Raw genomic sequence first — 20,236 nt, forward strand, 5'->3', positions numbered from 1 at the left:
ATTCCCGATTTACAGAGCGAGAGTTGTGAACGACCCCGCCTCACTTCAGTCGACTCGCTTTGACCATCACATGCATCTCTATAAACCACTATCCAACAATAATCTTCTCCTCGTCATCGTTGAACGCGTACTGGGGGATCTCCAAATTGAGAGGAGCAGGACCTCTCCTGATTCGTCCGGAAATATCATAATGCGAACCGTGGCAGGGACAGAACCAACCACCATAATCACCCGCTTCTCCGATAGGCACACAACCGAGATGGGTACAAACGCCGAGCATGACGAGCCTGTGATGTAAGTGTGATTCGTCACTTGGTGATGCCCACAAGGAGAGAAAAAGTAAGATTTGTTGATTCATAATTGATATAGACATCATGTCGTGGGCAAAAGGAAAGGTGTGAAAGAAAAGACTTGACAACATACCATTCTGGACGTTGAGTCCTATCTTCATCTTTTTGAGGATCACGCAACGTTTTAATATCAACCGCACGGGCTTCCTCAACTTCATCATCGGTGCGGTGTCTGATGAACACGGGTTTCCCACGCCATTTGACGATGAGGTTTTTGCCTGAGGGTCAGTCGAGTTTTCTTCGATCATCCCCTGGGAGCGGGCGAGTAAACCCATAAAAGATCCAGTGAAGGGTAAGAATGAAGCAGTAGATCAGGCACAGGTTTTGGGGTAGAAAGAGGTGAAACAGCAAGAGCGAAAATCAGGCTCACCCTCTGGAATAGCTCCCATCTCAACTTCAATCTTGGCCAAAGCCAAAACATCTGCACTTGCCGACAAGTTACTCAACAAATCCGTGACGGTACTCTTTGCTCCACTAGCAGCCAACACACCCAAAGATCCCACCATGAAGTACGACAAAGTCTTGTTGGACTCGGGGGATGAAGCTCTGTAAGGTGAAAAATCTGGGATGGAAGTTGTATCTGGATGTTCTGCTAGTGATTTGGAAGAAGTGGAGAGGAACCGTTTTATGAATATTCCATTTGGGAGGGCTGAGAGTGAGCTCAAACTACCCTTGTCTCTATCTTTCCGTCTACTGTAGTAAACTATGGGATATTCCACATGAAGTCAGTTGACACGTTGATATTCTGCAATGCAAGGGAGGGTCATGAGGGGATGTAATAAGAGAGGAGATAATGTAGTGGGCTGCAAAAAGAGTAACTGCCTAGGAGACGTGAAAAGAGTCTGATGAGATATGATAGAGATGGAAAGATAACTCACCATTGACCCGAGTAACATTCGAAACCCCACTTGACCTTCCAGCCCACAGGGCAGGTTGGTCGCTCCTCGGTCCAGGACCATGATCGTGTCCATGGTTCTGAGGAGGCATCCTGAGTAATAATTTGGGAGCATGAGGTACCCCACTTGCTAATGTACGGGAGGTGGGGAGAAGGTTGATACGTGTGGATAAGAGTGCCATGGTTGTTGAACCTGTTTTGGGGGGTGGTGTGGGATGGTGAGAGGGATCCAAACTGGAGAAAGCCGATTGGCAGATGTCTCTAGTTCCTGCTGCCTCCGATGGTGCGGGTTTTGGAAAACGCCGTGACTGTAGTTAACACCAGTTGAAAGTGGCACTTTTGGGCGTGGCAGCTATGCTAACTTGTCTTGTACTTTGCGCAAAGCCAGCAAGGTATACCGGGACGAAGAGACAAGGAGGGAGTATCAGTAGGAAGTGTCCAAACGACAAATACTATATGCATATGCAAAGATGATTAATGATGTCTACAATATCTACAAATCTAATGCATCCATTTTCCCCACACTAAACCACCCACCAAACTAGGTCGTTCTACTCTCCCATCCCCTCTTCTCCACATACCAGCCTTTGTCAATCCATCGACAAACCATCCCGCAGTCCAACCTATCCATACCCAAGTCCACACAAATCCAACGAGTCTTTCCAAGAATGTCAGCCATTGCGGACTTTCCATACCAATATTTGATTTCAAAAACCATCTTCGTTTCACTCCTCTATATAACGTCTTGATCACCGCTTCCACCACCAAACCTAAAGGTTGAATAGCGAAGAACGGAGTGAGAACAAGTACTTCTCTCCAATGAGGATTACTGTTTCTTTCTGTGAAAAGTAAAATGTACGTTCCGACATCATGTATCAATCCTGAGAGGGAAAACACGATGATTGATTTTAACAGATTGGCTAGGACCATCTTGGTTGATAGTCGACGAGGAGCGAGGGGTTTAGCAGTTGGGAGTGGGTGATAAGGTGTCGATCGACCTGATGATTGTGCCGGACTGGATGTCTCAGAAGTTGTAGGAGGGATAGAAGATTGAGACATGAAATGAGAATGGGGAGATGGACCAGAATGAGGAAGATGTAGGATATCTTCACTAATGAGTTTCACACCGAAGATCCATAACCAACGTCGGAAATATCCTTGCCATGTCTGTATATTAGCACCGACGTACGAGAGGTTTTTCCTTGAATGTGGGTTGGGTGATACTAAGCGGCGGGGATATGAACCAAAGATTACATGTGAGAAATAGGCAGAGACGGATCGGATGAGCTCACCCTCGACCAAGTGTTTGATAGTCCCGAACTCCTCCACACTTCTCCTAATGTCCCAAATAAAGGCGGCCAACCCCAAGGACTCCAGATTTCACCTTCCCATCCCATCATCCCTCCTATCAACACGAAAACCGAACTGACTAGACAGTGCGACTTTTCGCACCCAAAGATAATACGTAAAGCTACACATGCACTGTACACTCCTCTTTCCCATTGACTGAGATCGCTGTACAAGGGAGCTACACCTGGTCGACCTGAAAAGTACGCAGAGGCGGAGGAAAGGTTCATAAAACTTCGTAAGACATCGAAGAGTAGCCACCAAATGAGATAAAATTGTAGTCGGGCCAACAGGTATGAACGTCTGGATGAGGATCGGGTGTAAGGATGAATTCGAGAGGAATGAGGAAGAGGACAGCAATAATTCCATCCTACACCACGAAGTGACCACCAGAGGGAGCTTGCCCAATAAAATTTGGCCAAGGTGAAAGGTGCAGGTATAGGTTCAGGTAGAACTTCGTCTTCATGTCCCTTAACTTTCTCGGACTCTTTCCCCTCTCCGAGATCGTGATGTTCGATCCCGTTGTGCCCCTTACCATTCATAGATTTGATGGTGGGCTTCGAAGTTCGAAGACGAAAAACATTTTCCTCCGGAGGGAAAAAGACTAATAATTCGAGTGTTCTAGGCAAAGCGAAGTATGCTTGTGTGTCAGTCATTCCAGCTTGTTTTGAGGGACGGACGTTTTTTTAGTGAGGATTTGAAGTAGGTTCAAGACTCACTCATGAGTATAGCAGTACCCCATAGATCATCATCGTTGATTTGATGGACACCAAATGCACACCACAACCATCCGATAGAGATGAACGGAGTGATTGTTATTCTGAACATCTTCCATCCCGCCGTATGAGGTGTGACAAGGGCTAGGCATGTGGAGTAGATCAGACCAAAGCCGAAAACCCAATGAAGAACGTTCATCTCCGGTTTATAGGGCGGGAAGGGTGGAGGAAGGGGGGAAGGAAACCGGGTGTCGGTGGCGAAGAATGACATGCTCATCTTGCTGCGGCCTGTGGGAACGTTCAAGTGAGTTTTGTTAGGATTGAGAGGGGTGTGGAAGGAAAAGAAGGATCATGGTGAGATAGGTTGAAATGTCCACCATCATTTCGACTTCGGTTTGTCGGCCTCTGCCCGCACAGGAAGCATTTTGGCCGAGGCCGAAGAGCCGAAGGAAGGACCATCTTGACGTCAGAGTCGGGTGAGAGAGAATGTGTGGTTGATACGAAGTACCTGCTACCAAGGGATCATCCCAATAGTGACGGGAAGATCAATGTCAGGCAACAAGTATATGCAAGATGGTGTCAAGTATGGAAGCACAAGTGCAACAATCATCTAGGGATAACGGCAAGAGGAATTGAAAACCGAAATTGTTCAACCAGTCCTCCTCTATCGTCACAGGACCTAACCCCGACTCAATCATCTCTCCACGCAACCTCACCCCTGGACCACCTCTCCGTCCACATAGCACGCTTGTGATACGTCTTCCTAGCCGCTTTGAAATCGTTGATAAAGTCATCTATGGCCTTGTTCTGACTCTGTTATTGTCAGCGGAGTCCACACCACGAAACAAGACTCACTCTATCATTCCCAATAGCCATGGCAGAAGTAGTAGGAGTCGTTTCCGCAGTGGAGCCTGGTATTGGTGATTCCCCTCTAGAGCCCGGAACACTCATTTGAGTCTGACCATTAAGATAACCGTTCTTCCCTTCGATAAACGCATTGGCCATCTTCTCGCTTAGATCATCTTGGGCCGTCAAAGAGTGCCGAAGTCTTAAATGTAAGAACGAAGGGCGATGTTTCTGTCTATGTCAACTATCACCAATGAACGAAGATGAGTTGAAGAAAACATACTTGATACAACTGATTTTGGATCTTTTCCAACTCGACCCAGCGACGTTTGAGATGTTCGGCATGAGCGTAAGATTGAGCGGTAGCATCTCGCAGCGCTAACAATTCATCGCGTAGAGTCAGATTCTTATCTGTCCATGTCAATAGAGGTAAAAGAGAAGAGATATGGAAGAAACAAACTTGCAAGATCGTGATTCTCCCTTCCGAGCCTCTCCACTTCCCCCGCAAGTTCTTGTACTTCTGGAAGGGTGAAGAGAAAAGCCTCTGTGAGCTGAGGAGAAGAGAGAAGATCTTTGAGGAATGCTGGTGGGTACACAGCGAGTGAGGGGAATTGCTGTAAGAGAGGAGTGGACATTTGCCCCCAGGCCAGAAGAAAGGTAACGTCAATAGAGAGAGATAGAGAGAGAGAGAGAGACCGCCGGAACGAGCCGAGTTTAAGCGATCAAAATCCCATTTCGATCACTTTAAATCCCAACATCTGTCTACTTCTCCCCAAAACAATCAACTTACTCCTTTCACTTCTTGCCATCTTACTGATCATCGTGCACAGTAATAGGCAACAAAAGCCCGTCACCAGAAGTCATCTTCCGTGCTCTCGGACATGCGAGCCATCAACCCATAATCCAGCATCAGCGCCCTCGGCATCACCTCAACTCCGCAATTTATTTGATACAGCCATCGTCATAAAAGTTGCCACCCCTCAAAATCATCAACATGTCTTCAGCACAACGTGATCCATGGAACATTGACTATGTCAACCAGAGGTATGTATCTTATAGTCTATGCTCTCTCTCTCGCTCTCCCCTCCCCCCACGCTCAGACAGATGTCTCGCTTACCACCAGTCACTTGGAGGCTTTCGCACAGGCCCTCAACCTTCCCGATAATCCCGTCGACGGCACAGAATCACCTTTCAGTCCCAAAAGTCCCAGATCACCAACTCTGACAGATCCTTTCGACAAAACTCAAACGTGGAATTTCGGTCCAGCAGGAGACGATGCAAATGGAGGTGGGGAAGTACCCATCGTCGAATCGGGTGATACTAGCGGGAGGGTGGAAAAGCTCACTGCTACATCTGATTTTGCGGTGAGTCTACTTCTCACCACTTCGGATCTGGCTGACTTGCGTAGCCTGTTCATCACGAGATCCTAAGGTATGTGAATAGCCGATTGTGCCGGGGAGTATTCGCTGATCGCGATCAGTCCCGTCAGACATGCCGAGGGTTTATCCTACCAACTCTTCCGCTGGCCTCTCCTCGTGAGTCCTCGTCTTTTTTTTTTAATGGATCGGGCTGATATGGAAGAGCGTCTTCCTTTTCTTCATCGCTGTGGAATTCTACTTCTATGTCTTTGTACGCCAGCTCGTCAATGTTTGGGAATACCTCGCCACGTGGCGGGGTAAGAGAGGAAAGCTACGTGCGAAAATGCGCAAATCTCAGACGTACGAAGAATGGGTGACCATCGCCAAAGAACTGGACGCACTACTTGGTTTTGATAAGTGGAAGGAGCAAGAAGAAGACGTTTATTTCGATTGGTCTTTGGTAAGGCATATATTTCGAGTACGATTTCAAGTGCTCACTTACAGGTGAAAAGAGTAAGGAGACGATTGTACAAGGAGAGGACTGGAGGAGATGTCAAGGCGCTCATGGGAGACCTGCAGACTATAGTCAGACCCAACTATGCCGCCACTCAGGATCCCAAGATGTACAGCGAGGTAAGCTTTTTGATTTCCACATATTCGAGCTGACTTAAAGACATTCTACGGCACCAAGACACTGGTAGAGAGCCATGTAAGGGAGGTAGTCGCCGACTTGGAGTCTGTTCGACTTTCCAATGAAGTACCCTTGGATCAGAAGAGAAAGTTTTTCAGACAGCTCAATCGTAATTATGGAGCCAGTGCACTTTGTCTCTCCGGAGGGGCTTATTTTGGGTATTATCAGTGCGTCAACCTAACATATATTGAGCTTACTGACGTGATAGCTTTGGCGTCGTGAGGGCATTGCTGGATGCCGATCTGCTTCCTAGAGTTATCACAGGTACTTCAGCTGGAGGCATCGTTGCTGCTTTGGTCTGCACTCGCACCGATGCCGAGCTCAAAGAACTTCTGATTCCCAAACTTGCGGATAAAATCACAGCTTGCGAGGATCCTTTCCGAGTATGGATCAAGCGGTGGTGGCAGACGGGTGCACGGTTCTCAGCTGTAGATTGGGCAAGAAAGGTAAGATTAAGCGTCTTAGTCGGAGCTGATGTATAGTCCATGTGGTTCACTCGCGGTTCTCTCACTTTCCGTGAAGCTTATGAACGGACGGGTCGGATCATGAATGTGTCAGTCGTGCCTCATGACAGACATTCGTAAGTCAATCCCTTCCAAATTGGCATGGCTAAGTATGTAGCCCTACTATTCTACTCAATTACATTACCGCCCCCAACTGTGTCATCTGGTCAGCCATTTTGGCTTCTGCCGCTGTGCCCGGAATCCTCAATCCAGTCGTACTCATGTCCAAGGCTGCCGACGGACGAATACATCCTCACAACATCGGCGGATCTCGTTTCAAGGACGGCAGTCTACGAGAAGATATTCCCCTAGCAGGTCTACATACACATTTCAACAGCAACTTCTCCATTGTTAGCCAAGTCAATCCTCATGTCCATCTTTTCTTCTTCTCTCCCAGGGGCAATGTGGGTCGGCCAGTCTCACATCGACGTGGCAAGGGCTGGAGAGGAGGATTCGTACTGTCAGCTCTGGAATCGTACATCAAGCTGGATATGAACAAGCATTTCAAAGTGAGCTCAGATGTCTTACCCTTCAGTATAGAGCAGCTGACGTTATAGGTAATCAGGGACTTGGATCTGATGCCACAACTTTTGCAGAGTGATTGGAGTGGCGTTTTCACCCAACGTTTCTCTGGCACATTGACCCTCACCCCTCGAAGTACCATAGGCGTAAGCTTGTTGCCACTGGATGGTATCTCAAGCTGACGAGAAAGGACTGGTTCCGGATTCTATCTGACCCCTCTCAGGTCCAGTTGGCACGGATGATGCAAGTCGGTCAACGAGTTACCTGGCCTGCTTTACGTATGGTCCGTAATCGTATACTTATCGAAGTGAGTCTTTAATCTGTCAGGTATCTTTTGACTGATGGGTTAGCGTGCCATCGCCAGAGGTCGTGCTGAGGTCCGAACCAACATGGCGAGAGAAAAGACAACCAATGATCGATCGCCTCCAAAAGGAGTGGACACTGTGGTACCTTCTTTACAACTCCCCTTGGAGTCGGACAACGAGACAGACGTCGCTCTACGTGCCAAAAGGGCAAAGTCGACACCTGTATCATTGTTACAAGATGGAAGTGCTAGAAGACGAAGATTATCTTCTCGTCAATTCCGTCGATCTGGATCCGATAATCAAGGTTCTACTTCTCAATTTGCTTCCTACGTACCTAGCGGTCTGAGCGGCTTGGCTTCCAGGCGGTATATAGGACAAACACTTCGTACACTCCCCACAATCCCTTCGCCTTTCCGCACTCGTCCTTTTTCTCAGCCAGTATCACAATCACCGTCTCAATCAGAATTTCCGGCTCCACCTGCATATTCAGACTCTCAGGATAGACGTCAAAACTCATTTTCGAGATGGTGGAATAACGCCTCTGACTCTAGTTCATCTGGGGACGAATTCGCAGTCGGGGTTGCAAATGTGGATTCTGGGTCAGAGGATGAAGAGGAGGAATTGAGACGAAGATTTGGAGAAGCCGTTGAGTTGGAAGATGCGGATTCGGTGCAAGGTGAAGAAGAGAGATATAAGTCGGACGGGCAGGAGGAAGTTGGGTTAGGTTTGAACATGGGTGAAGGAGTTGCTGGAAAGGGTAAAGAGAGGGAAGAAGTGTCGACTCCGCAAGGGGAGGGTGTGGTGGATGGACCATAGGTGAAGATCATTTGCATGGCCTGCGAGGTGAATCAAGTTATAGTAGTTAGTGGAATATTTTCATGTTGTACAGATGCAAGTCCTGTCGTCTTCCTGTCGGTTGTGGATGTTCTCAAAGTAGTCTTCAGTATGGGGCCCCGCTTGGTGCAAACTCAATCGTTGGACACGGACCTCTTTGTCAACCCTCGTCTGTCTGTCTTCACTATCACTCAGGCGGAGGCCAATTGGGCCAATAGAGGTCAAATATGGTCCCCTCTACTCCCTCAACGGCACTATACGAACATCTCTTTCATACGGCGTCGGCGGAACTTGTTGTTCCTGATGTCTCGAAGCTTAGCGAAATACCTTCAGATGGGGTTGATAGAGCTGAGTGGTGGGCTGGGGTACGTGAGGTAGAGACGAGACAAGTTGCTTTTCTGGGTGAGTCAAGAGTCAGGCGTGAAAGATGCCTTACTCCTCAATTCGAAATCTTCCCATGTGAAGGTGGAGATACGGTCAAGCATGGTCACATGGTGATTCACGGCTTTACCTAGATCTCCCCCTTCCATTGACATCCCTCGCTAGGGTTGCTTCCAGGATAGAGGTTATGTATACATTATGACAACGTGAGACTGAAAAGACGTGACTGTATAGTGTCCAATGGTAGGTAGCCACCATGCTGACTGGTAGATGAAAAGGTTACATATCTCTTCGCTGTGACTATACCCAACCATGCAATCTCCGATTCATCTCTCACACCTGGTGTTCACACCCCTGGGGAAGTACAGCGTTTCGTTTCTCGCCTTCAAGTAGGTCGTTTTTCTTTCTTTGAGTCCCCTCCCTCCCTGTCCGTTCTTTCTTCCCATCTTTCGATGCAGCAGTCGCTCCTGTGCGTTGCAATGACGACATCAGGAGGTGAATACAACATGGGTGCGTGGTGAAGCAGGTTGATGAGAGAAAGAATCCGGATCTGATGTGATAGGCCACTATGACAGCCTCTTTCATCCCACCCCTTCCATCTTCTTCTCCTCGCCATGATCTTCCTCCCCCTAGCACAGCAACCCTCGCTCCTCCATCCGCTCATACTCCCCGTTTCCCAACTTCAAGCGCTGAATCAAGTACACAAGATTCACAACCACCCATCACCCCAAACCCTTTCCCCATCACCACAGCAGCCGAGTCACAGTATGCCGATGTAGAAGGAGTAGTGATATGGGAAGGTCCTATCGAACTTCAACTTCCTCAATCATCATCCCCACAGACTGTTCTTTCTCTGACGGAAGGGAAGAAACAACCGATCGTGTTTGAAAACGAATCCGGTTGGGTGATAGTTTGGGAAGGTGAAGTTCCCATAGGTAAATTTAGCATTCCATGATTGTATTAGAAAAAAAGTTGACAGGTTTTAGCATATGTACGAACTCAAATACCGAACCCATTATTATCCCTTACTGCCAGTATCACCCTTCGAGAAAATCCTCAAATGAAGAATCGTAAACGAGCATTCAGCATCTCTACCTCTTCGATTCGTTCTGGATTCTCCGACGGTTTTCCAGAGCCTGAAATTGAAGATGAAGATGAAGATTTAGCTGGAATGGAAGAAATTGACCTTCTTGGTGGTTTAGTCCCAGGAGAAATTATGCCCATAACTCGATTAGCTCCTTCACTTCAACAAGATCTTTCAATCTCAATACCTCCTTTCTCTTCACCTTTACCAGAATCAGCTTTCACACCAGCTACAACATCATCTTCAGAAATTCCTTCATCCACACCCTCTTCTACTTTATCAAGAGAGAAAGGTCACTTACCTTCGAATTTGAACATGCCTCAACAGACAGGGACGACACTCAGAAAAGCTTATCGTAGAATATTAGATCTCAGTCCTGGATTAAGAGTGAGAATGAGAACTTTGTTCTTACCTCAATTATTGGAACTTGGTTCAGAGAAGAATGAAGAGATAGGAGGTCAAAAGAAAATTGTGTTATGTGTCGAAGTGGAAAATCCACCAGATGCAGGTTCACATGGGTTTGAAGTTTTAGGTGTTATGGTTGAGGTTGGTGGGAAAGGTGGGAAAGCAACTACAGAATTATGTTGTGTTCCTTCTTCTACAACCTCCGAACAGAAAGATTATCAAAAGGCGAAAGTGGAAGTTTTTCCTCTACGTTTAAGACCAATGGAACAATACAATTTGTTATACACTATAACTTTACCATTTATGGAAACTTCTCCTACTCCCGATCAACCACAAAGACCAGTATCGATAATCGTAACTTCTCAACCATATTCCATTCCCGACCAATCCAAATCATCCATTCCTTCCATCTCTTCTCCACTTTCTGACGAATCTCATCTTATTGAACAGGTCGAATTTGGAATATCAAAAAGTTCTACTCGAGCATTTCAAAGTAGATGGAATTGTACACTCGACTTGAGTTCATATAAACCTTCTCCATCTCCTTCCCCTTCTTTTCCATCTAATCGGACGGAGATAAACAAACAGCCTTCAAATGCAATAACAGGTGATAAACGATATTCCTTAGCTAGTATGTTATCTGATAAAGAACGTGATCCAAATCTCACACATCATCGTAATTCCACTATACAAGGTGGGAAACCTATGATGCCAAGTCAAATACAAAAACAAACCATATTGAATCGACGTGTGACGCAAACGCCTCTAGTGGAGAAGAAAGATAGAGGGTTGTTGTTATCTGCGAAGATCCTGACTTCGAGTAATAATGAAGGAGGGGAAGATAGAATTAGACGGTTGGAAATGTTCACAATGGAAGTTTTTGTACATAATCGTTCGGAGGAAATTAGAAGGTTCAGGTTGTCGATACCTGGTAGAAATGGTTTGGTTAAAGGAGAAAAAGTAATGCAGGATGGGTTGTGGGGTATTTCGGAGAGAGGTGAGTTTCACACGTTTCTTTTACACCTCACATAGTAGTATTACATCAACAACACAAAATACACAAACTCAAAGTGATGGACGGAAAAAACCCAAAGTCGAATGATGCAGATAAAACATCACTGAGTAGTGTGTATGTTATAATGTGACTGATGTCAGATCTCAAACAAGCTTTACAGACTCATTTAGCAACATCACCAGCTTTGTTACCTTTAGAGAACGACATCAGATGTGGACCTCTTTTACCAGGCGCAAGTTTATCCGCACGGATAAGATTTCTCGCCCTTCGAGATGGAGTGCATAGGATCGACCGGCTCAAAGTGATAGGGGTAGGGGAAGAATGGGAATGGACCGTGGAACCGGTATTAGATGTTGTGGTGGGATGAATTATCTTTTGGTCTTTCTTGATATCAGCTTTTCCATCAAACTTGTGTGAAGATCTCAGCTAAGATATCCCGCATTAGGACACATTACATGAATATACTGTAGTCACATAACAGGTGACTCGATGGATCACATGAAATGCATAATCATTTCTATCTACACAATGAATTCCACAAACATATCTTTGTCGAAATTTATTTTAAGGAGTGGCACGACCCATCCAACGAGGATAAAGAGAACATTCCCTAACTGTATATCTTTTCAATAACCAAGCTAAGAATCTCTGTTCCTTCGTCAGTAGAGTCCTGATACCATTCCCATTACCCGATCAAAAAAGGAAAGAAGAAAAAAAAACTCAAACTCACCTCAACTCCTAATCCATATCCACCATGTTCGGTAGTACCATACTTTCTCTGATCAGTAAACCAATAATAAGGTTCCATAGGTATACCTTCCCTTTTATACCCAGCGATTAATTCTTCTAAATCGCTGATCCTCATACTACCACCCACTACTTCCCCAACACCAGGAACCAGAACATCCACACTTTCCGTGAATTCCGGTGCGTCGGAAAGAGCTTTCATATAGAAACTCTTCAAGATTTTCGGGAAATGAATGAGCATGATAGGTCTACCTATTTGATCCGTCATTTTACGTTCTGCGGCCTCTGCGATATCGTCACCGATCACATGAGGAGTACCATCTTCTTTTGTGATATCATGTTCGTTAAGATAAGTGATAGCGTCACGATAATCTAATCGCATGAATGGACGTTGAGGAGGTTTGAATTCTGGGTGAAGAGTGTGAATGATTTCGGCTGTTGAAGGGTCGGCTAAAAGGACGTCTACGACTTCGCATATCTAATATTTAGTGTTTGGCAATGAACACTATTGAGAATGAATCCATAGTTTGTGCTCCAAATATTGAACATGGGTTTGTAACATTGGTTCAAGATGGATGATGAGAAAAAGCAGAGAGTACGAAATGGTGGAAGTTTAGGTGAGAAGATATAAGGAGATAAAAAAGACAACTCACCATTCCTTCAATATGATCAAGCAAATCTTTGAATTTGATAAAAACCAATTCAGCTTCCAAATGCGTATACTCTGATAAATGTCTTCTGGTCAAACTCTTCTCAGCTCGGAAAGATTCTTGAATACAATACACATCACCCAAACTCGGTAATACAGTCTCGAGGTACAATTGAGAACTTTGAGTAAGGTACGCTTTTGCACCGTAATAGTCAAATTCGAATAAAGTCGATCCGCCTTCCACGGAAGTTTGGACCATACAAGGTGGAGTGACTTCTATCACTCGACGAGCGTGGAAACGATCTCGGAAAGCACGGAGAAGAGCAGCACGAACACGCATGACCGAGGTGGCTGTTTCTCCACGGAGTTCGAGATGACGGAGGTCGGCTCGGATAGAGGGGTCGGTGTCCTGTTTGTCAATGTAGAGCTCTAGCCAAAAAGCTCCCCCCTCATGCTTCTCGTTGACGGTACATCACAGTTGAAGAGACATTTGCAGCGAGAAGAGGAAGTTGTATACGTAGCATGGTATCCGATGAGCTTGTCAGAGGTGAAGAAACAAAATCTCACAATCCTCAACCTTCCCTCAAAAGCATCATCTCCACCAGGAGCCAAACCGATGATTTTCCAATAATCAACAACCACTTCAATTCCACCTGGGGCCGATTGACCCTCTTTGACCTTTTCCACTTTCCCCGAAATTTCCACTGTGCTCTCTACTGTTAAATCCAATGCGTCGGTAGTTCGAATACAATCTCCAGTCAAGATACATTGAACGAATCCTGTACCATCACGGATTACGAGAAAGTAGTTGGTTTTCTGAGGTCTGTAACGATGTACCCAACCTTGGAATCGAACTCGTTTACCGATGAGATCTGGAAGAGCGAAGATTTTACTCTGTCCGTTAGCCGTTAGGTCACTACCAGAGATATACCCCTGAGGACCGATATGGTCCGGATTCCTCGTCTACTTTGCGAGGCCAAACATGCGAATGTGGGTAGCAGGATTGTGAGGGAATATAAGCGATCAAAAAGATTTGAGAGAGAGATAGGAGAAGTAAGGGGCCTACAGGGTGATAGGAGGGGGGTAGAAGAATGAGGATGGTATAAGACTAAAAGGAAAGACTACACACCTTGGTAGCATCCCCACTATCAACTAAAACCACTCCTTTTGCCTCTTCCCTCCTCTTCTTCTCTCTCTCCGCAGCTTCCGCTTTCTCCCTCTCAGCCTTCTCTCCCTCTTGAGCCCTCTTAGCTTCTTTGGCTCTTACACCCTGAACACCCTTGACCAACTTTTTCTTCGCACTAGCACTCAATTCAACCCATTCGTTGTGTACCGCAGAGTCAACTTTCCTCACTAGAAGAATGACGGCTGACGTGGGGTCTGCGTCCGTGCTTGGAGCTGGAGAGATGGACAAGTAGGCATGAAGAGGTGTTGCGAAAGGAGACAGCTCTGTACCGTTTCCAGTTGTGTCTGAACCGGTCTTTTCGTCTATGTAGAGTACTGGCAGGTCTGTGCGTTAGTCATCCGATATCTCATTTTCACATTTGTGTTCCAGATGAGCAGAATGAGGTTGGAGTACGAGAGGGTCGAAATTAGGGTGGCTAGATATCTGTAGAAAAAGACCGAAGGCAGAGACACATACCTGGGCGTGCAGGGGAAGGCTTATCATCCAGTTTGAGAGTTTCGGTGACGGCTGTGGCAAGTTTCGTCGCCGTTTCTTGAGCTTTGTCCACGATGGATTGCGTTGGGAGTGACATGTTATTGTGAGACTGGATGGCAAGTTGGCACAAATTGCGTAAAATGTAATGTAGAAAGGGTATCGTCTCCTTAGCCAGGCAGTCTCGTCAATGTTATATGGTGGTCGCTGTCTACTACCCTCTGGTCACAATGTCAAAGGGAGGAATGAATTTCGACTCGTCCTCGTATCGTAGCGTTTCAGGTTGCAGCCGATGATAGTGCATATTACGTAATATATGTGATCATCCGCTCGTCGGAAGTCGTCCCTCTGCTAAACACTGCACAGACTGTACATACCTCCTCGACTATACTTTCTTCTCTTTCCTATCTCTTCTCGCTGGGGCTCCAGAGTTCCTCTTTGCCCATCTCAAACCGCAAGCCTAGCCAAGTCAGCTTGTCTCATTACGGTCTTGGAGAAGTTTACATTGCACAACGTCTTTGGCCCTAGAGGACCTTTCCTCCACTCTGGACTGTCCGTCCTTCCGCACGTCACACACACATGCAAACCTTCCCCGGCGGTGTCACCCAGTCTCGCTGGGGCAGTCACAATGCTAGCCCTCTTCAACTTTTTCTCCCTCTTCATCCGCTTCATCTCTGGAGAACTGTCATCGTGTTGAGAAGAAGCGGACGAATCGGATTCCGAGTCAGTCAAGTCGGGATGGTAGGCAGCTTTGACAGGTGATAAATCCGCGAAGGACCCTCTTGAAGAAGCAAGTGTAGGGTGTATTGAGGATTGTTCGGAATCGTCCATATCTGCTTGAAGCTCACGAAGCTCTGCACGTAGACGCTCGTTCTCCAACTTGAGCTCCAAGAATGCGTCCAACCTGTCCACCGTCAGCAGACTTGAATAGTGAGTTGACATTATGATTTTTCTAGGTATGGTAAGACTCACGATTGACTATTGGCAGTATCATTATCCGAAACGACCTCACCTACACGTCGACCCATCACCCATACCCCACGTCCCTTGAGTCCATCCCCGTCCTTCCCTTGTCCGGGAGGGATTATTGCCCCTGGGCCACCAAACGTAAAGCTACCACTCCCCTGAGGTTCGCTGTAGGAAGCATGTGCTCTCAGTTCCCAAATGACGGCACGTTCGTTGGCACCCTTCGAATCGGCACACAACATGCGGACGTGCATTGTCTCGGATTTGCCCATGATAGTGGATGAACCAGTCAAGGTGGTGGAACTCGAAGTAGCAGTGGAACTGGATGAAGGGTAGTGAGGGAGTGATGGTGGTGTGGGTTTGAGTAGAGAAGTGAGGAAAGAGAGGATTTGTTGATGATCGGGATCTGAAATGAGCGATATAACCTTTACTGCGTTCACTCGTACACCGCCTCACCACTCAAGGTCTACAGTGGTGATTCACTACTGAATGGTATGGAAGTGAAGAACAAACATACGATAAACAAGATCCAAGAAATCTCTGCCGGGTAAAGAGTCGGCCTTATGACCTAGCATAACGTCCAAGCTGCTGGTGGCGTACACGATCTTCCATGAGCTTGAGCATCCGGTATGTGATTCGACTCACCTTGTAGGAATACGGTCCTCGGGTCGATTGAGAAGTATTGACAGGCTTGAGACAAAACAAAGCCGTCCCGATCAACTCCTTCAGTAGGAGCTGTGGCCATTTCTTCCGTCTGGTGAACTAAACTTAGCGCATAAACGGCAAGAAGGGGGCGTAAGAGACACACCTCGAAGCCGCCGTTCAGGTCTTTATCATCGGGGACGCCTAAAGCGTAACCTGCTCCTGTGACGGGGGTAGATAATGTCATTCCTATATAATCTTGAGTTCTGCAATGACAGTGGTGAGTGCAGGAGATGAGGTAAATGTAAGAGTAGTGTGAGGAGGAAAGGTCTTAATTACGCTTTTCGGAACGTTTTTGGACTTAAATACGCCTTTTCCGAGATCTGGGTCTTAACTACGTCTTTTGGCTGGAGGAAGGGTCCTTTTTACTGCCCCCCAGTTAGGGTGGACTATGGGCACCAAGTTAGGGGGGGTATTGACCATACATAACGACGTTAGGGGGTTAGGGGAAGTTAGGGGGTTAGGGGGTTAGGTGGTTAGGGGTGGAGGAGAGTGTTTTTAATGCATGCAAAGCATGCATTGGGGGTCCAGGGAGGGTGGTGTAATTAAGTCCTTTTTTTTGAGATGGGTGTAATTAAGTCCAAAAACGTTTGAAAAGGCGTAATTAAGACCTTTCCTGGTAGTGTGAGGGGTTACTCACGACTGTACGATCGATCCCCGTCCGCCCTCCGCCAGCCAGATTTCCCACGGTAGTTAAAGAAAGTGGGGGATGATGCCACGTGGTTGCCAAGCGATCCGAGCCACGGACAGGACAGGCCGAAGCGGTCTCTGGGCTGTGTTGCTATTTGGTTCCCCCTCCTTCCTTCCTTCCTTCTTCCTTACTTCTCTTTGTCAGCTCACAGCCACACAAAAAGTTATAAAAGTGTCCTCTCACTGATCCGAGTGCTGTTCGGCCTATACTGCATTCAGATCAAGTGGCGAATATTCAAACTCCGACACGACAAGACATGATGACACCTATCAACCCCGACTCTCGGTCCTTGCCTGATGGTTGGATTCAGCAGTAGGTCTCTCTTGTCCTCACAACGGGTGGTGTTGATGGTCGCAGGTTCGATGAGAATCACAAGGCTTGGTTCTACGTGAACAAAAACTCTCCTGGTGGACCAAAGTCTCAATGGACGCAGTGAGTTCACCTCCTCGTTTCGATATCCTTTCCTAATCTCTCTCGAATGATGGCAAACAGCTTACACGATAGTCCCGCGGATGATGCCCCTGTCTACGCTCCGCCCCCAGGACCACCACCTCCTAAGAATACCACACCACTTCCTCAGCCTCAATTCCAGCAGTCAGTTTCTCCCATCGACCAGAAACGTGGAGAAGCTTCATCTTTCTATAACAATAACAATGGGTCATCATCTTCGACCCCTCAGCCGCCTTATCAATCTACGTCTCCCGCTCCTCAACCTGAAAAGAGGGGATTAGGAGGGTTCTTGAGTAAATTAGGTGGGAAATCCAATATGCAACCTCAACCGCAATACGGAGGATACAATCAACAGCCTTACGGGGGTTATCAGCAAGGTTATGCGCGTCCGCCATATGGTGGATACCCACAACAAGGATATGGTCCTCCTCCCCCTGGTCAGTACTATGGGCAACAGCAGCAATATCAGCAGGCTCCCGCTAGATCGGGAGGACTGGGGACGGGTGGTGCTGTAAGTCAATTTTCGTATTATTGTCGACTAAAGCTGATGATTTAGCTTGCTTTGGGTGCCGGTGGCGGTCTTCTTGGTGGACTCCTCATTGGAGAAGCTCTTGACAATGTAAGTGGTTCCACCGTGCATTACTCTGGGCTGACGAAAAAGAGCCAGGAAGATGCGTATCAGGATGGGTATCAAGATGGTGCGGATAATGATTATGGTGGTGGTGGTGGTGGTGGTGGCGACGACTTTGGTGGGGGCGACTTTTGAGAGACACCAAAACCATTGTTTGCTCGATTCAGCGGTTGTTGGCTCTGGACGAGTGTGAAGCGTATCTTGACGAGTGTGAACATGCTTTGATCCACCTACTTGGAATAGACATGCCCTTTGAGAAGTTCGTAGATGATGTAAATTACTCTACAGTAGAGTACTTAGAGAGCAGTCTCCAACGCGGTTCCATCTCGAGCAAATTTTTCTTGTGAACGGTGACAACCCTCCTTCTTCCTTTACCAACGTTACTGAACTACACAACCATTTGTACTGTGATCTGCTTTATTCATAATATTCCTTCATGCCTGCAAACTCATCTTCATGTCCTCCCCTAGATCCCCTCACCATATCCGTCGTCCTTCCACCACCTCCCTTCTCCCCTCCCCCACCTGGCGTCGTCTCCTCCTCCCTCTTTCCATCCTCCTTCTCGTCGTTGTCGCCTCGGCTATCGAAACTGAGCTCGCATATTACACCACCACAGTCTTCGCATACAACCAACCATACTTTACATTCTTCCTAACTCACGTAACTTTTATCTTCATCTTTCCAGTCCATCTACTCCTGCTCACTCTGTTCCAACCAACACCATGGAGACAACATCTCCGAGGAATTCGTACTATCTTATCTACCCAACTAAAGGTTGAAGATACTTGGAAAGCAATTTTCAAACCATGGACAATCAGAGTGATATGGTTGACAATACTGGTAAGTGTACCAAGTATAAGTTGGTTCATCGCTATGGTCTATACAACAGCTATGGATATTACTGCCATTTACGCCACTAGCAGTGAGTCTTATTTCTACTACTGACAGATGGAGTAAGTATTGATATAGAACAGGTTTCCACGCGTATTTTTTCAGTATGTTATTGTTGAAAGAATCGCTTAGTAGGATCACTATGGCTAGTATTGGGTTAGCTTCTTTAGGTGTGGTCGTGATTGCTTTGGCTGGGAAAGGAGACGGTATCTCTGATGAAGAGATGGGTATAGAAGGTAAGGATAGAGTGTTGGGTGATGTTATCATGGTAATTGGTGAGTGTCACAACACTCACTCTGATACTACTATATGTCTACCTGTTCGTCTGACTCTCACCAGTACCGCCTCTCTTCCCACTCCACCTTACTCCAATTTGATGTTGATGTTTCATCAACTTTGTCCTCGTCTACTTGATTTCGCCCGTGTTTGAGGTCATTTGGTCTCTCACATGGTTTTGGGGAGATGAACAGAAAGCTGAACAATAGGCGCCGTCCTCTTAGGATTATACGAAGTGATCTACAAGATGCTTCTCCCCGAAACACATGACCACAACTCTCCCAGTTCTACTATAGCATATTCATCTCTACCAAGCCATCACGCTCCCATCAATATATCTCCTCCTCTTATGAACTCACAACAATTCATACCTCTTTCACCTTCTCATAACAATCGTCAAATCTCTAACTTCAGTGACACAGAAGATCTTCCCACCAAAATCTCTTCGCGAAGTTCCCCATCTGACCTATCTCCAGAATACGAAGTCCCAACCGACGAGACCATCTCAGAGGATGGAGATTTCGAACGGGCGGCAAAGATCTTAAATGTAGCGACGCCGCAACTCCCTCCCGCTCTCCACGCGAATTTCCTCACGAGCTGTTTGGGTCTTGCAACGCTATTATTACTCTGGATCCCGATCGTCATACTGGACTACACAGGTGTGGAGAAGTTCAGATCACCAGGAAGTACGGAGAGAGGATGGGAGGTCTGGTTAGTTTTGAGTATCGTCTGTTGGGGAGGTGCGATTTACGTGAGTGAGATGTTTTCTATTGCACTTCATCTCAAACCCGTGCGGTCGTATTATCCGATGTTGTACTGTCTCCACGATTCCTAATGCTCACCTCTGTTCAAGAGTGTAGAGTCGGCAAGGAAAACAATTTGGTAAAATACTAGTAGAGTACTCGGAGCAAACCCATCCTGACGACCAGAACGCAGGTCTCATGATCCTCATTGGAATATGGGGACCCACAACTTCATCAGTAGCCAACCTTCTCACTATTGGGTTGGTCGCTGTATTGGACGCAGTATGGATGGGTAACATTCCTAGCTTTCAAACCCTTTTAGGGGTGGGAATGATCTGCGTTGGGTTTGGTGTTTTGTTATATGAGGGAGAGACATGATAAATTATGTTTACATTCCCAAATTGACTTTTACAAATAAACACCTTTCGGTGCTCTCAACACTATGTTCCATCTACTCGGATTCCTTTTCTCGCCGCTTGATCTGATCATATTGATTCTATCACTTCTGCCACCTCTTATGTCCTACCTGGTATGCTACCTACCACCGGGTTGGTAGAAGAGTAGTAGGTCCACGTTGTGAG

At 46.6% G+C, this 20,236-nt stretch overlaps 8 protein-coding genes across 8 annotated transcripts; 4 read left to right on the top strand and 4 right to left on the bottom strand.

The window, feature by feature from the left end:
* Positions 1 to 61: 61 nt before the first annotated feature.
* TREMEDRAFT_43002 (uncharacterized protein) lies at positions 62 to 1,464 on the bottom strand. Its single transcript, XM_007002521.1, has 4 exons — positions 1,229 to 1,464; positions 721 to 999; positions 424 to 568; positions 62 to 287 (listed from the first exon to the last, which is right to left on the bottom strand). The coding sequence occupies exons 1-4, from the start codon at positions 1,425 to 1,427 to the stop codon at positions 89 to 91; spliced, it is 822 nt and encodes a 273-aa protein (XP_007002583.1). The 5' UTR covers positions 1,428 to 1,464; the 3' UTR covers positions 62 to 88.
* Positions 1,465 to 1,746: 282 nt separating this feature from the next.
* On the bottom strand, positions 1,747 to 3,507 carry TREMEDRAFT_67902 (uncharacterized protein; the record flags this gene model as incomplete). Its single annotated transcript, XM_007002964.1, has 3 exons — positions 1,747 to 2,412; positions 2,538 to 3,232; positions 3,312 to 3,507. The coding sequence occupies 3 exons, from the start codon at positions 3,505 to 3,507 to the stop codon at positions 1,747 to 1,749; spliced, it is 1,557 nt and encodes a 518-aa protein (XP_007003026.1).
* A 353-nt stretch (positions 3,508 to 3,860) lies between these two features.
* Positions 3,861 to 4,807, bottom strand: TREMEDRAFT_43007 (uncharacterized protein). Its single transcript, XM_007002522.1, has 4 exons — positions 4,615 to 4,807; positions 4,438 to 4,565; positions 4,164 to 4,385; positions 3,861 to 4,121 (listed from the first exon to the last, which is right to left on the bottom strand). Exons 1-4 carry the CDS (start codon positions 4,787 to 4,789, stop codon positions 3,999 to 4,001), a joined length of 648 nt encoding a protein of 215 aa, XP_007002584.1. The 5' UTR covers positions 4,790 to 4,807; the 3' UTR covers positions 3,861 to 3,998.
* A 341-nt stretch (positions 4,808 to 5,148) lies between these two features.
* On the top strand, positions 5,149 to 8,440 carry TREMEDRAFT_43009 (uncharacterized protein; the record flags this gene model as incomplete). The annotated part of the gene is made up of 13 exons (XM_007002523.1): positions 5,149 to 5,198; positions 5,278 to 5,518; positions 5,563 to 5,585; positions 5,635 to 5,689; positions 5,736 to 5,972; positions 6,017 to 6,145; positions 6,186 to 6,370; positions 6,412 to 6,649; positions 6,686 to 6,783; positions 6,825 to 7,215; positions 7,264 to 7,374; positions 7,419 to 7,535; positions 7,579 to 8,440. The coding sequence occupies 13 exons, from the start codon at positions 5,149 to 5,151 to the stop codon at positions 8,347 to 8,349; spliced, it is 2,646 nt and encodes an 881-aa protein (XP_007002585.1). The 3' UTR covers positions 8,350 to 8,440.
* A 135-nt stretch (positions 8,441 to 8,575) lies between these two features.
* Positions 8,576 to 11,636, top strand: TREMEDRAFT_71234 (uncharacterized protein). Its single transcript, XM_007003042.1, has 6 exons — positions 8,576 to 8,769; positions 9,019 to 9,137; positions 9,311 to 9,683; positions 9,828 to 9,949; positions 10,160 to 11,234; positions 11,393 to 11,636. The coding sequence occupies exons 1-6, from the start codon at positions 8,595 to 8,597 to the stop codon at positions 11,617 to 11,619; spliced, it is 2,091 nt and encodes a 696-aa protein (XP_007003104.1). The 5' UTR covers positions 8,576 to 8,594; the 3' UTR covers positions 11,620 to 11,636.
* Positions 11,637 to 11,743: 107 nt separating this feature from the next.
* Positions 11,744 to 14,530, bottom strand: TREMEDRAFT_71235 (uncharacterized protein). Its single transcript, XM_007003043.1, has 6 exons — positions 14,291 to 14,530; positions 13,778 to 14,157; positions 13,216 to 13,542; positions 12,653 to 13,057; positions 11,983 to 12,477; positions 11,744 to 11,900 (listed from the first exon to the last, which is right to left on the bottom strand). The coding sequence occupies exons 1-6, from the start codon at positions 14,403 to 14,405 to the stop codon at positions 11,817 to 11,819; spliced, it is 1,806 nt and encodes a 601-aa protein (XP_007003105.1). The 5' UTR covers positions 14,406 to 14,530; the 3' UTR covers positions 11,744 to 11,816.
* Positions 14,531 to 16,810: 2,280 nt separating this feature from the next.
* TREMEDRAFT_73384 (uncharacterized protein) lies at positions 16,811 to 18,038 on the top strand. The gene is made up of 5 exons (XM_007003084.1): positions 16,811 to 16,976; positions 17,022 to 17,096; positions 17,169 to 17,625; positions 17,671 to 17,733; positions 17,776 to 18,038. The coding sequence occupies exons 1-5, from the start codon at positions 16,921 to 16,923 to the stop codon at positions 17,878 to 17,880; spliced, it is 756 nt and encodes a 251-aa protein (XP_007003146.1). The 5' UTR covers positions 16,811 to 16,920; the 3' UTR covers positions 17,881 to 18,038.
* Positions 18,039 to 18,285: 247 nt separating this feature from the next.
* On the top strand, positions 18,286 to 20,027 carry TREMEDRAFT_15649 (uncharacterized protein; the record flags this gene model as incomplete). The annotated part of the gene is made up of 4 exons (XM_007002172.1): positions 18,286 to 18,667; positions 18,720 to 18,911; positions 19,122 to 19,663; positions 19,842 to 20,027. Coding segments are annotated over 4 exons (1,302 nt in total), but the record flags the coding sequence as incomplete, so codon positions are not given.
* Between the last annotated feature and the right edge of the window lie 209 nt (positions 20,028 to 20,236).

This window comes from Tremella mesenterica, assembly GCF_000271645.1.
Source record: "Tremella mesenterica DSM 1558 unplaced genomic scaffold TREMEscaffold_2, whole genome shotgun sequence".
Classification (NCBI taxonomy): domain Eukaryota; kingdom Fungi; phylum Basidiomycota; class Tremellomycetes; order Tremellales; family Tremellaceae; genus Tremella; species Tremella mesenterica.